The 14,833-nt window shown below is 41.1% G+C and overlaps 1 protein-coding gene across 1 annotated transcript in view; it reads right to left on the bottom strand.

Moving 5' to 3' along the window:
* ATM (ATM serine/threonine kinase) overlaps positions 1 to 14,833 on the bottom strand; it is a 127,344-nt gene that overhangs the window by 15,824 nt on the left and 96,687 nt on the right. Inside the window, exons 46-58 of the mRNA XM_080816705.1 lie at positions 14,267 to 14,371; positions 12,886 to 13,005; positions 11,641 to 11,875; positions 11,021 to 11,188; positions 10,066 to 10,179; positions 9,200 to 9,417; positions 8,515 to 8,722; positions 7,458 to 7,571; positions 6,948 to 7,106; positions 6,400 to 6,538; positions 5,299 to 5,381; positions 3,963 to 4,103; positions 3,121 to 3,237 (exon numbers count right to left, since the gene is read on the bottom strand). Of these exons, the coding sequence (XP_080672831.1) occupies positions 3,121 to 3,237; positions 3,963 to 4,103; positions 5,299 to 5,381; positions 6,400 to 6,538; positions 6,948 to 7,106; positions 7,458 to 7,571; positions 8,515 to 8,722; positions 9,200 to 9,417; positions 10,066 to 10,179; positions 11,021 to 11,188; positions 11,641 to 11,875; positions 12,886 to 13,005; positions 14,267 to 14,371 (1,921 nt within the window). The remainder of the gene's footprint in view (positions 1 to 3,120; positions 3,238 to 3,962; positions 4,104 to 5,298; positions 5,382 to 6,399; positions 6,539 to 6,947; positions 7,107 to 7,457; positions 7,572 to 8,514; positions 8,723 to 9,199; positions 9,418 to 10,065; positions 10,180 to 11,020; positions 11,189 to 11,640; positions 11,876 to 12,885; positions 13,006 to 14,266; positions 14,372 to 14,833) is intronic.

The following is a 14,833-nucleotide window of genomic DNA, read 5'->3' on the forward strand; positions in this document are numbered from 1 at the left end:
CCACCAGAGTCCGTGGGAAAGAGTTCTTTCGGGTGTATTCCTGATTCTGTGTCCAGAGGAGACAGAACTCCTTGGAGGTAAGCAATGGAAAATACGCTCAAACTCCAAAAATCAGATGTTCTAGCCTGCGGCTGAGACTCCTAGGACCTGCTCTGCTCTCAGTCCCCGTGACTCCGAAGGTCAGTCCTGTTGACTAGGTCTTTCAGCAGCATCTGTGACTAAGTCACAGTTCACACCGTTTAGCACAGTATGCTTTCCTCATACTTTTTTTTTTTAAGATTTTGTTTCATTTATTTGTCAGAGGCAGAGGGAGAAGCAGGCTCCCTGCTGAGCAGGGAGCCTGATGCAGGACTCGATCCCAGGACCCTGGGATTGTCACCTGAGCGGAAGGCAGATGCTTAACTGACTGAGCCACCTGGGCGCCCCTCATATTTTAATATCAAACAATTTGAAGAATTTCACTTTGGAAAATACTGAATATAACCTTAACACTAATATACTTGAAGGCACCTGGGTGGCTCAGTGGGTTAAAACCTCTGCCTTCGGCTCAGGTCATGCTCTCAGGGTCCTGGGATCGAGCCCCGCATCAGGCTCTCTGTTCAGCGGGGAGCCTGCTTCCTCCTCCCTCTCCCTGCCTGCTGCACTGCCTACTTGTGCCCTCTGTCAAATAAATAAATAAGATCTTTAAAAAAAATACTAATATACTTTGATAATTAAAAGTATACGTATTCTTGTTTTAGAGTCTTATTAGCTACACGAAGAGGAAATATATTCCTAAACATAAAATTAGCAATTTTACCAGAAAGATAAAAAATTATGACATATATAAACATACACAAAGTACAGAAAATGATACAAACAAACACCCTTTTACCCACTAAACAGCTTTATGAAATCTTAAGATTTTCTCACATTTGCTACAACGAGATGAAGCTCCCTTGCATACCCCTCCCTGGCCTCCTGCCCTTCCCCACCAGCAAGAAGACTGCTAACTTGCTTATCATTCATGTTCATGTATTTTTTGGTATATTTTTATTTCAAAGCAATAGATACAGAGATAGTTCTAAGCTTTAAATAAAAGAGTATTATACTCCATGAAGGCTTCTGCAATTTATATTTACCCAACGCTACTTTACCCTTAGCTGCATCAGTACGTGTAACCCTAGATCATCTGCTTCAGCAACCACAGACCGTGTAAGACCACCACACCCGCACAGATGCACACCGGGAACTGAACCCCTGGGTCACAGGGGATGTGCGTCTACTGTTTCGTTAACCAGATATCGCCAAAGAACTACCCAAAGTGGTTGTGCCTGTCTCTACACCCAGTACTGTGCTGATCTGAGAGGCAGGCAACAGTATCTCACTATGGCTTTGATTGCTATTTTCAGATGCCCAGTAAGGCTGAGTCAAATTTACTGTTTTCTTTCTGAGCTGTGTTCTACACCCATTTTCCTACGGACATGTTGGCCTTTCTGCAACCGGCTGGTGACAGCTATTTATACATCCCTTACTGTTATTAATCCCTTACTGTTATTAATATTATAACAATCCTTTGTTACTATTATTAAAGTCATTTTTCTTAGTTGGCCACTTGTCTTTATAGAATCTTTAATTCTATCAATTTTTTATTTTAATGTACTCATACATGCTGACCTGTCTGGTGTCTAATGCCTTTCACTAATTTATGAACTGTGTTTGTGGAGAGTCTATTATGTGTTTACCAGAACAAAAGAGGCATTTTAAAAAGTGACTAAGAGAGGCAGGGTCAGAGAGGGCCTCTCTGAAGAGGTGACACGGAGAGAAACCTGGATGCAGTACGGGAGGGCGTACAGGGTCTGAGGGACGAGTATTCCAGGCCGAGGGGAGGGGAGTAGGGAAGCCCTGATGTGACCCAAAACGGGCAGATCTCAGCCACAGCAGGCAGAGCCGCTGCGCCGAGGGGAGAAGACGGAGCCGGCGCAGGCAGAGAGGTGGGGGGGCGCAGATGAAGCTGCGAAGAGACGAGCGGAAGCCAAGCACTTCATCGGGGGGTAAGTGAACTCATCTGGGGTTCGGAAAAGGAAATGGACACATTTATTCTGTCTCAAGACTCTTTTAAATGGATCATCCCAGCTGCTGTGAGTAAAGGAGCTTTGGCGGGGCCAGGGAAGAAGGGGATGGCGAGACTCGACAGAAGAGACGTGACTGCAGGGTGGGAACAGCGGAGAAAGTAACAGGGACTCGAGGGAAAGGAGGCTGGTAAGGACTTGCTAGTGGGACAGGTGTGAGATCTGAGGGAGGCAGAGACAGAGAGAGACAGAGAGAGAGAGGGAGAGAGAGGGAGAGAGGAGTTTAAAATGATGCTGATATTTCTACATGATACGTAGGAATTACTGCTCTTTTAGGAGTGATGACAGTATTGTGGTTCTGTTTTTTTAAAAAACATGTTCTATAACTACACACTGAAATAAATGTTTACAGATGAAATGACAGGACATTTTGTTTCAAAATAATATGGAAGGGAAGGAAGTAGGTGGAAGTAGAAATGAAACAAATTATCCTGAGCTGATCACGACTGAAACCGGGTGCTAGTACAAGGGAGTTCATTACATTATTCCATGTACTTTTATATTATGTATGTTTAAATTTCCAGTAGTAATAAAAAGGAGAAGACAAGACCGCCTCCTGACTTCGGACCGAGCGACTGGGTGAAGGCTGTGCCATTCGCCGGTCTGTGAAGAGCGGTCGTTCTGGGGGCGCGGGCAGCCACCGAGAGTTCCACTTTAAACTCGCTGAGCCTGAGACCGCTCTTAGACCTCTACAGAGCGCACTCATCGTGTCCGGAACCAGCCCTTCCAAATGCTGTATGTGACCTGACAAAAGACTTCTTTTTCAGCTAACTTAAGGGAAAAGCAGGGCTTCATGACCATCATGGAAGACGGCCGAAAGGCAAAAGGACCGAGACTCCCGAGCCACCAGCCGCAGCGCGTGTTCTTCCAGTGACCGCGCCACGGAGCCCTTGCGTAGCCCACAGAGTCTAAAATGTTTACTCTCACAGAAAACACTGGCTGAGCCCTTTCGGGGTAATGGCATCTTTTCTAGGCTCTTGATGAAGGGGCAGCAGCGTGAAGCGGTCACCTTGTATGTGCAGATGGTCAGTTTCCTCTTCCGGGTCTCAGTGTTCCTCTGCAGTAAGGTGTTACACATCTGGAAAACCTGCTGCATGACCGCATCCTGTCTCAGGTCGTCACGGCCCTTCAGAGTAATCAGAGCACGAACAACTGGGCACAGTCCATTTTATGATCAAATCACACAGAGAGCCACCCGAGGACAGTGAGAAGGCGCTCAAATCTACATGGGCACCCATCCTCCTCTTCACAGTCTCTTAAATGACTAGGACCTAATGCTAGTCTTTCATTGAGAGTAAGCTCTAACACTAGGGAGGCAGACCAGTTTAGAAAAACGTTCCCCCTCGCTGCTTCTGGAATCAGGCTACCTGCGACTCCTCCACTGGAGGGCGTGAGGCACTGTCCCCCTCCATGACCTCCCAGCATGGCCCGGAGAACTTGGGAGCAGACTGAGGGAGGAATGCCAGCCCCTTCCGGATAGATTTACTAGCTGCTGGCACAGTGCCACACTCAGGATCTCTTCAACTTGAACTCTTCAAGAAAAGAAGCAAGTCACCTAAACGGTTTTTCCACAACAAGCAAGCGGACTGTTAACCTCATTCTATCTGTACATGTCCAAAGTGTTCTTTTACTTCAGTCAGCTGTTATAATGCTGACCTTCCAGAGACACACGAAATTTAGGAAAAGCAATCAGCTTCCAGAAAATAATGTTTATTTATATTGTGTAAGTTTTACTCACTTGCAATTTCTGAGAAGAAAAATAAGGACGCGAAGCAGGAAGTAAACGTCAACTGCAGTTCTGACTTTTGTCACTACGCCACTATGGACCGCACGACCGGAGGGGAGTCTCACCTTGACGAGCTGTCTCCTTTCCTTGCCATCGGAGCCCAGACAGTCTATTATTTTAGGTAAATTTAAACCTCCTGCTAAACGAAATTCTGCTTTAAATGACTCTATAGTCACCAGGTTTCTGTATTCTCCGGTGGGGTCCACCTAATGAAGCATATAAATGAAAGAACAGGTCAGGTCAACTAAGTGCTTTTAAAGGAGAATGAATTATAAATGACAATTTAAATACGAATCAGAGGAATGAACGACAACATGCTGTGGGTTAAGAGCTCAAGTGGTAATCTGCTTCCTGTTTAAATGAAAGAAACAATTCAACACCGGAAAGGCTGGGAAGTCACACAAGTCACCTTTCTAGGCATCTCTAACCCTGGGGCGCACAGTGTTACAAGAGTGTTGCTAAAAAGCTACTGAAGATTCGACCTGCTCTCAGGTCTCACGGCGGACTTTGTCAAGGTTAAGTCCTCTGAGAAACAGTAAAGTCTCACAACATAGTAAGGTAAATTTTTAGGGAAGTATGGAGAGTGGTATTGTAGGTTGAAATGCTGCTAACTGTGGCATTTTCAGGAAATACTCAGCTACCTACCTTTCAAATCAAATAACTACATATACTAAGAATGTAGTCAAATGATCCTTCTTTAAAAATTTTTGTTTTTATTTTAATTCCAGTTAATTAGAGTTATTATTGTTAGTTTCAGGTGCACAAGATACGGATTTAGCACGTGCGTACGTTACCCGGTGCTCACGAGACAAGTGCCCTCCTTCATCCCCATCCCCCACCCACCTCCCCTCTGGTCACCATCCATGTGTTCTCTGTACTTAATGGTCCATTACTAAACTATCACCTCTGTTATTACATACATCACTGCCAACTTGGTATTTCTAGCAATAAAAGATCAGCACAAGGTAGCTGAAGTATCATGCATATTACAGTTAATTTAATACTGTAACATGTACTGTATTACTTAATAGCATAATACATGATAGTCAATACATTCTAACACAGAGACTTTTTAAAATATAAAGCATTTAGGGACTTTCTTGCCAAGTTAAAAATTAATCTTGGCAAAAGCACATAGAACATTTTCTTCTTTTGGCCACTGAAGGTAACAGTCTACAAACCTTCTTCACAAGGAAGATGGAAGGTGTAAAACTGAAGGCAAAAGAAAAGAAAGCAGGAGAATCCTTTGAGTATTTTCAGGCTTAGGTAAAGGGAGTCTGTAAAGAAACTATAGGATGAAACATGAAAGTCCCAATCTTAACCACTTTGATGTCAAATAGTTAACCTAATGGAGAAGAATTTAGTTCAATAAAAAAATCAAGACAGTTAATAGTAAATTACCTTAATTTCCATAGTTGGAACAACAACGTCTTCTAAATTCTTCAGTTTAGTAATTGGCTGGTCTGCTGGGATATTTATGCCTTCTGTATTTAAAATAAAGAGGTTTTGGTGACAAAAGGCACTGAGGAACAGCTCTGAAGGTAAAGCAGAAGAATTCAGCAGATGCCACAGACCCCAACCTGTGGCTAATCTGCGGTTCTGGCCCTGATCCAGAAATGAAGACCTAGGGCTTGGGACACGATGTAGTGCAGGGCCAGAGCAGGACAACGGCTGACATGGCTTACACGTGACTCTGCAGGTACCTGGCATTAGTAATTAGGCCAGAACCCAGCTGACCGTCCCGGCTGAGTGCCTTAAGACAATTACACAACAGCCTTCATGGCTCACAGATAATGTACTCCCACCATATTACTATTAAATGCAAGCAAAGGATGTGATGATTAATATGCTTTGTTTGCTTAGAGGAATACTATGAGAATTCTCAGTCTTATTTTCAGGTGTGAAGAACTTAAATGCAAAGACCTGATTCTGAACAGAAAAGGGAATACAATTGTTAAAATATGGGGAGAGAAACTTCAATGTATACACATAACCAAATATCACAGCAGTTTATAATTATTTGAACAGAGACAGTAAAAAGAGTGACAGATTACACACAAGGCATTCTAACACTTATGGAGGAAGTGGTAAAGGCTTCTCGTTTTTAAGACCTAGGGCACTGTGAGAAACAACGTTTTAAGAAAGCTCTGACCCTGAAAACTGTCAGTTATTCAGTTATTTTAATGGATTTGTGTCTATGCAATTAATTCTCTGTGACAAGTATTTGTACCAGGAGATGACCTGGAGAAATCAAATAATTCAGTACAGTCACTTATTACCAGGTAACAGAAGATATTAAATGGTAAGGGACTAGGGGTTGCTGAAGCTACTGGATAAAAATTCAGCTTTGGACAATGTGGGAACTGTAATCATAAGGACCTTCATGTCTGTAATGAACGTTATGTAGGTAAATCAGGGAGATTACGTATTAGGCTCGGTTCTTAGTATACCCATCCAGAGAAAAACAGCACAAAAGCAGCTGTCATTCTTTCCAACACCTACTTCTCTGAGTCTTCCACTGAGCGGCATCTAAGTTCGCTAATATGATGTAAGCATCACAGAGCGCCTCAACACTTCTGACCATCTGAGGTCTCCTACTTCGGATAGTGTGTATTATTCTGTTTGCAGCCTTGGTTCGATCCTATTCGGAAAAGAAAAAACAAAAAAACATTACAGAAAGAAATACCCAACGCTTCAATTTTTCCGTTACAACAAAAGGAGAAGCAGAATTTATGCACTAAACACTGGAAAGACCACCTTCGCTCAGAAACAGGAGAGTCACCTTGTGAATGAGATACATCAAAGGTAGAATATCAACAGTAAAGGAGTTGGGTATATTTTGAAATTATTTTTTCTTTGCTCAATGCTGTGAGGAAAAAAAGTACTGGTACCTACTACACCCGGAGAATATTCAGGAATCCTGAGCCAGTGTTAGGTGGCACAATAACAAACCGAATACGGCCAGAGAATCCCTGAGACTTAAGAAAGGAGAGCTGTGGGAAGGTATGAACACTACAATTCAAAACGGTAAATATGTTTAATCCAAATACCTCGTCGAGTGGAGAGCTTTGTTTAGGTGCGTTTTTAATTATTCTGTTCCTTCTTGCTGCCTCTGGTTTGGTCAAAAATTCATCCTTGTTTGCATTTGCTAAGGCCAGTATAATAAACAAAGTGTGATGGGGGTGATCCATTGAAATTCGAGAGATAAGCTGTCAAAGAACAAAGGACTGTTACTTATGCAACCAACCAATCAAACAAAAATAGAAAATCTGTAACATTTTTCCTTTTGGTCAGCATTACAGACATGTGCTTTTCCACCAGATGCCACCGTGGGTAGAGCGCGTGCATGTGTGAGACAGGAACGGGGAGAAATGACAGAGAAGCGGAGTAACTTAACGTGGAGTGAGATGAGACAAAAGGGAATTTTTATTCCTGCCCTTTTACAGCAAAATAAATATGAATGACTAGAACCTTTCTGTATTTTCATATCCTAGAGTGGAACAGTAATATATAAAATATGAAAGAAAAGCAGCTGTGTTTTGATTTTCAGGTTTACTTACATTATTAAGGACTTCATGAAATCCAAGGCCCCCCATCATTTTGGTCCCCATTCTAGCAGCCAACTGGTACATAAGAGGCAAAAATTTGTATGATGGAATCTTCATTCCATCGGTCTACCATTAAAAAAAAAAAAAAAAAAAAAAAAAGCCTTAAGAAACATGCATTTTAAAAAGTCTCGCATCTAAGCAAGTAAATTTTTCTAAAATAATGCTTCTAGCACAAGCATCTTCTTGTTGTTAATAAAACTTCACTAATTACATTTTTCCCTTGACATTCATCTTAGTCTTCCTGATAGGTATTCTAGACTGATTCACTAGTAAGACACAATATGTGATCCTAAATTAAATTGTATTCAGAACTAGAACACTTGCAATGATTTCATTCCAGTGAATCTAAGGAAGAGAAATGTGGATCTGAGGGCTGTTGTGATCTTGACTACAGGGAAGTCGGTGTGTGATACAATGGAGGAACGTGTGCCCTGTACACTAAGACTAACAGGATTTAATGAGCACTAGCAGCAGAGACCGCTTGTATCTATTAAGAGTCTTATCATTCTTTTCATCCAGGAGAAACATTTTACTTGTAAGCTTCAAGTTGGTTGCCAATGTAGATCTGGTAAGCATAACTTCAATATTAGGTATCCTCAATAAAATCTAAAGTTTTTAGATGAAAACTTATGAAATACTACTGCCTTAATGTTTTCCTTAAACTTTATTTTTCATTTACAAAAGTAATTCACTTAAAAAATCTCAGAAAAGATAAAGCAGGAGGAAAAACCTGCCTGTGGTCACATCATCTTTAACTGCGTTCCAGATCTCCCAGTCTGGCATCCTGGCACTTCCCAGCAGTAACTGAGAAGGAATAGGCAAAGAATGAACTAGATGCTCTCATCTCTGCAGAAACCTGCATCACTGGAGCTCAACGAGTACCTATGAGTAGAGCATCAAACCAAATACCAGGGATACAAAGAATATACGAAATCTCTGACACTGGTGGGCTTATGTCTAAGCTTGTGAAACACAGGCTAGAATACTGGGTTTAAAAGAGAAGACTTGCCTTCATCATGCCATTGACTTCAGAAACTCCGGAATTTTCAAGCCAGAGAGAACAAAGACGGAATATCCACATATCATGTCCTTCTCCACTCAGTAAGCAACTGATGTAATTTTCAACTGCTTTACATAAGAAGCGCTTACGGTCCTCTTTCAGGGCACGGAGCGCGCACTCATCCAGCTCCAGCTCCCGCTGGACCTTTACTGTGTATCTTGCATTGGATAATTAAAAGAAAACACAAAACCCGTCAAATGGTACAGAACTACAAAGTCATACAAGAAATACAACACAAATGAACAGTCAGGTATCCATCTCCGGAGAAAAATCAAAATTCTAAAACTACTAAGGGAACAAACTTACTTTTAATATCCGGAAGTAAGTCTGTGCAATTCAAAAGCCATTCTAGGCAACTGGGGACAAATGGACCCTACCTGAGATGCCTACTTAACTCTCTTCTCTACTTTCCCTATCATATACCAGACAAAGGCAGGTCTGAAGAAGGGTTTGACTATATCGGAAGAGACAACTCTTCTGTATTTAAATTGAACACCTATCTCTTTGTAACTATGATACCAACAAAACAAAAAGCCCTATACTCTACGATGTCTAGAATCACACACCATGAATTCACGCTCTGGTTCTGTACCTCTCTCTATCTTATCACTTTCACTGGTGGACATCTCATTACCTGTTGGTCTGGATTTTATGTTCCCTAAGAAGGCCCACTTCCTCTTTGGCCCTTTTCAGAAGAGCCTGCTTGTTTTCAAACTCTGATGATTTCATGTAGTTTTCAATTCTCTGGTACTGAGTGTCCGAGAACCGTGCCAATGAGAGAAATGCTTTCATCTTTCCATTTCTAAGCTCATCACTGCTTTCTCCGTCGTAATTTCTAGCAACTTCCACTGCCTTGAAGAAAACACAATCCATTTATATTACAGAGATACTAAATGCATCCAAAGACTCAAATCAAAGAAATACTGCACTAAATTCAATTTATCTATCTATCTATCTATATATATGTATGTATGCTAAAATATATGAAGTATACTATTTTAAATTTTCAAATAGCCTTGATGGTCCAGAAATAACCCAAACAGCTAATATTCTAAAGAACTGTACAAAAACACAGGGCTCCATAAAATTTAAAGACAGTCATATAATGATTTCCATGCTACATTAGCTATTTCCAAAATTAATTAAAGGAAAGGAATTAAGGAGCAATTCAGGAAGGCTGAAAGGGGATGGACTACAGAAGTACAAGTCCTACTTGGAGGGCGGCTGAGATTACAAAGGAATAAAGACTGCCGTGGATATTCCTTAATCAGCTCTTTTTGTAGATAAATGAGAAATGATCAGAAACAGCTGGCTGAGAGAGTAGCAGGAGGTGGGGGGCAGAGGGAAGACAGACAGTGTCCTTTTTTAGTACTGTACTTCATTCTGCTTTAAAAACTACACAGAGCTACAACAGCTATATATCTAAAAAATGAAGGCCTTGATGAAAAGATCAAGTGTATTCATACTGAACAGCTCTCCAGGGCTGCTAGGAAAGCTTACCTTCTCTAGGTAGGTCTGCATGATGACTGCAGGGTTCTCCAGGCAAGTTTCCGCTAACCAGGTGCCACAAACCCTCAGACATTCTGCATATATAAGTCTTAGGTCGGGATCATTCTGTATACAAAAAGCAAAATCTTAAAATGCAATTCACCACCACAATATACGAAAATATCTTCCATGTAGGTGAAAAAGCAGGATAAAAATATTTTTCCTCATCTGCTTTCACCATACGATGATTTTAATAATGACAAATAGGTTGGTTTTATGAAATAGTCTTCTCCTACTATTTATTATTATTGCTACTATTGAAGTAACTCATGATGACTGAACACTTGTATACACCAGGCACTCTACAAAGGCTACGTTTCATTTCCAGGGGTTCAAGGCTCAAGAACCCTGTGAAATGAGTCCTGTCATTGTCCTAATCCGCTGAGTGCAACACCACCGGTGAGGGAGAGCTCCAGAAGCTAATGAGTTTTCAGTAGCCAGTAGTAGGAAACTATCAGCCATTGTATTTCCTAAGCACGTGGACTGACAAGTTATAGAAATTATGAGCCATTGTATTTCCCCAGTAGGCGGACTGACAATCATTCCAACTTGCTCCTCTTTTAACTTTTGTTCTCACGTCCTATTCGTTTCAAACTGATAGTAGCTCTTTCATGTTTGTTTCCTACGCACCCTTCTCCGACTCCACATAAAGTTAAAAATAAATAAAAACAGTTTAACATTGGGATAAATCAAACGAATCTACCACAGGATGGACTGGCAGAATTCCTGCAAATAGAAAAAAAACGAGTATTTTCTAGACTTTTACAAATACTAATTTTCCAGGCTCCTTTTTACAGTAAGTTTCTTGTTCATGGACCACTAACATCACAGTGGATTTAGTAAAAATATTTAAAAGCACAGACACTCTTTTATAACAGGAATTCATTCAGCAATAAAAAAAGTGAACCTCTGCACAGCTGGCATCCAGCTTCTTGATCATCTGCTTGAGAATACTCAGGGCAAGGCTCTGCTCCTTTTTTGCCCAAAATACTTGCGCTTCCTCCAGTTGCCACTCAGAGACTCCACAACGAGCTGGATTATATTGTTTAATTTGAAATATTGCCCTTTCAGGGAGCTGAAATGAAAAGAACAGACAAGAATTACTACTTTTACTATTACTACTACGAGCACGAGTAATAATCAGGAGAGCGGTAACCGCCACTCACTGACGACCATCTGTCAGGACCGGCTCAAGCACATCTCCACCTGCTTCCTCCAGCCCCACGTCAGCCTGTTTTTCTCTTAAGTACGTATAAACATACAAACATATGTACGTACATATATGTGTGTATACGCATACTATATACAATCAATGAACTATTATCGATGTAGTAAGCTACATCTTATCATCTTAGAACCAGGAAACAGGCACAGAGAAGGTCTGATGCCAAAATGGGAAATTATGCTAAACAGTATTTTTATAGCAATCTGTTTCTCAATGACATTTCTGTTTTACTTGTGCTTTCTATTTTCTGTCTCAAAAGCAAAGGTCATGGGGTGAGACAACATGGTTTTGAATCCTATTACCTGAGTGTTCTTGACAGTTCGGGCTAGCACGGAGAATTCTACAAGGTGCTTGGTGAGAATATCCCTTAAACAGTCTCTCTGGGAATTCTCCATTTCCTTTTCCATGAGGATCTCCAAAATGACCGTGCGGAGAGCCATGATGGGCTCCTGAAAACTGAAGTCACTGTCTTTGAGGAGCTGGGAGTGTTTCCGCCACTTAGTGTACACTTCGGAAGGTTGCCTATCCGTGCCTGAGCTGCGAGCACAGTCACAGAATTCATGTAAGCAAGAGAAAAGGAAGAAAACAAAACCCCTACTTTTAAGTACACTAGAGATTCATAATGGTTCAAAAGGACCGAAGTTTCGAAAGCTCCAAAAGCATCAACTCTCTGACGGTCAGCATGGGGGCTACAGATGATGAACATTTCTAATGATTTTCTTAAAAATACTCTTCAACCTCAGAAAAGGCAGCCCTTCTAAGTATATATTCTTCTGAAAAGAGAAGACATTCATCAGGCCTGTCACACACAACGCCTACACCCCCAGTCCTGCTTCAGCACTCCCTGTGGCAAAAGCAGACATGTCAGCAAGGAAACCAAGTGAACCCATTAATTTCTACTGTGCCCAACTATGCACAGGGGATGACTCTATGCATAATTATAGTTGTTAAAGAAATCACAATTCAGAGAGAGAAATGCTGGCACCTGGCAAACATTATTTATTAAAGAAGAGAAAACGCATACTGTATGACTAGTTTACATGAAAAGTCCACATGAAGCAGTATTGTCCAATCCTTCAGGACCCCTGCACTGACAGGAATTGAGAGGAAGCAGAGACAGGAAGAAGACGACAAGGGGAGGACTAGGAAATGAAAGCGGCTTTCGGAAGCTTCTAGGACAGCATGGCAGAGGATAGCTAGAACGACACTGATCCAACACAGGGCTACAACAGAATGCTGTACCACGCACTCTGGCAAAAAAAAAAAAAAAAAAAGGGAAAAAACCAACTTTATGTGGGGTACAAGAAGGCAAAAGCTGTGAAGAAGAAAGCACAATGATGCTAAATTTCAAAAACTTGTATTTTTATAGTAAATATTTTTCAAAATGCTTATTTAATAAAAACACAGCTCACAAGGCTCACTGACTTATATCGTGATAAAAGAAACAAACCTACTGACAGCCTCTTTCCTTGTTTTGAAGTCACTGCAGAGAGAAAACAGCAGAGCTGCGCTTGAGGGTTCGTTATGAACTCGTCCAAACCACATACCTGGAGAACAGCTCCCCGATGTTCTCGAGCTCGCCGATGGCCTGCAGCCTGCTGAGTGTGGGGTAGAGGGAGTACACAGACTCAAGGCCCCCCTTGCACAGCTCTTCCACTTCTTTCACCCTGGAGGGAGAAAACATAAGACGCATGGGACACTAAGAAATTTTCAGAAAGATGGAAGCTCATATCTGCTCGTAGAGTTCTCACTGGCTTTGCTGGTGACCAGGTGCTCCTGATATTCGGAAGTACCACCGGCACAATGCAGGGGGGCACAGAGTCATCACTCAGACCAAGAGTTCACCCCAGATCTCCACTCCTGGCTGCTAACCCAGGCCATGTTACTGGGTTCCTATGTTTTTTCCACTTTTAGAATTATTTTGAAGCTTAGAGAACATGTACAGAAAGAGCCTAACAAAATAACTAGCACATAATAAGCAATGAAATGGTAGCAAGTATTTCTGTAGTAAAATATAGGATTTAATAGGTCACTAAGTACTGTTAAATAAAAACCAGTGTGTTACATGTGTTTAGTCTGTTATACTTAAGTACCTTCTTGGGCATGATCTCATCTGTGCCTCATAACAAGCCCAAGTACTGGTAAGTCCTGACCGCGAGTCCCTACTTTACAGAAAGAACACTATGCTAAGAGGTAAATGCCACACAGCTACTAGAGGAGGAGACAAGATTAAAACTATCAGGACACAGAGGTCCAGGAAGCAGACAGAGAGGTGGGAATCAACAAGACGTTCTTGAGGGGTCTGCATAAAGAGCTGACCTGGTCCCAAAGGGAATTTTAATTTTTTAAAGGAAAGAACAGATCTGAACCATATGAACAAACAAAAAGGTATTTTATATATATATATGAAAAAATAATGTAACAATTGATTTAAGTACCTAATCTATGAGCATGCTGCTACATCTAAAACAAAAAAAGGATCAATTAGTACTATATATCTATTTGACAAATAAGCATAAAAGAAATCTCTAATATAAAACATTTGAAACACAGAGAACCCCTTTGTAAGATATGGAAGACAACTATTAAGAGAGGCACACCCAGAGTTCCTACAAAAACCTTCTTGCAGAAGAGAAAACATCTGAGTGCTTATTTCTCAGACTTACGGGAGCTAAGAAGTTGTTAGTCACAGGATTTCGCCTCCCCTGTCCACACTGCTCGAGGTCAGTGCTGACTGGCACAATTTATTACACAGGGAATTTGGTTTCCGAGAGGAGTATGAGAATGACAAAGAAACAATCAGACCAAAGCCACCAAGTCCTTTATCCCTTCACCAGTGCAAATCCTCACACTGAAATTATTCATCAAGTTTTCAGAAAAGAAGCCATGACATTAAACGTTAAAATACAGTAACTCATTTTGTAATACCTGGCATATCTGAGACTTTCATAAAATGTGGAGAATTCTCTATCTCTCAGAGACTGCAGAGCATTGTATAGTGATTCGTGGTAACTGGGTCCTTCTAGTCCTTTGCTGTGAGATAATTAAAACATAAAAGGAAAAAAATGTAATTATAAACAAAGAATCCTAAAATACACATGTATAAATAGTTCACTTAAAAAAAATCTGACAACTAAGATTAAGACTTTTCCACTTAAAAAAAATGCATTTCTAGGAATTCTGGCTAGAAATACAAAGAATTTTATAGATCATTTAAATTATTCAAGCAGAAAAGAGTAATTTCTCAGCTATTTTGGCTGGTTCTAACTATGCTACATTCTCATGCACTGACTCCGTGAACACCAACTGTGTGCCAGGCGCTTGGCACCACGTTCCAGAGGCAAGGTATCCACGAGTGGACAAGTGACATACGGTCATCATTCTCATGGAGTTTATGCTGTGGTCTGGAGAAGATGGACGATAAGTGAAAAAATACTGGACAGTGACGAGAGACATGTGGTGAATTAAAACTGGGTACTGGGACGCCTGGGTGGC

Source organism: Martes martes (genome assembly GCF_963455335.1).
Source record: "Martes martes genome assembly, chromosome: 10".
Lineage (NCBI taxonomy): Eukaryota > Metazoa > Chordata > Mammalia > Carnivora > Mustelidae > Martes > Martes martes.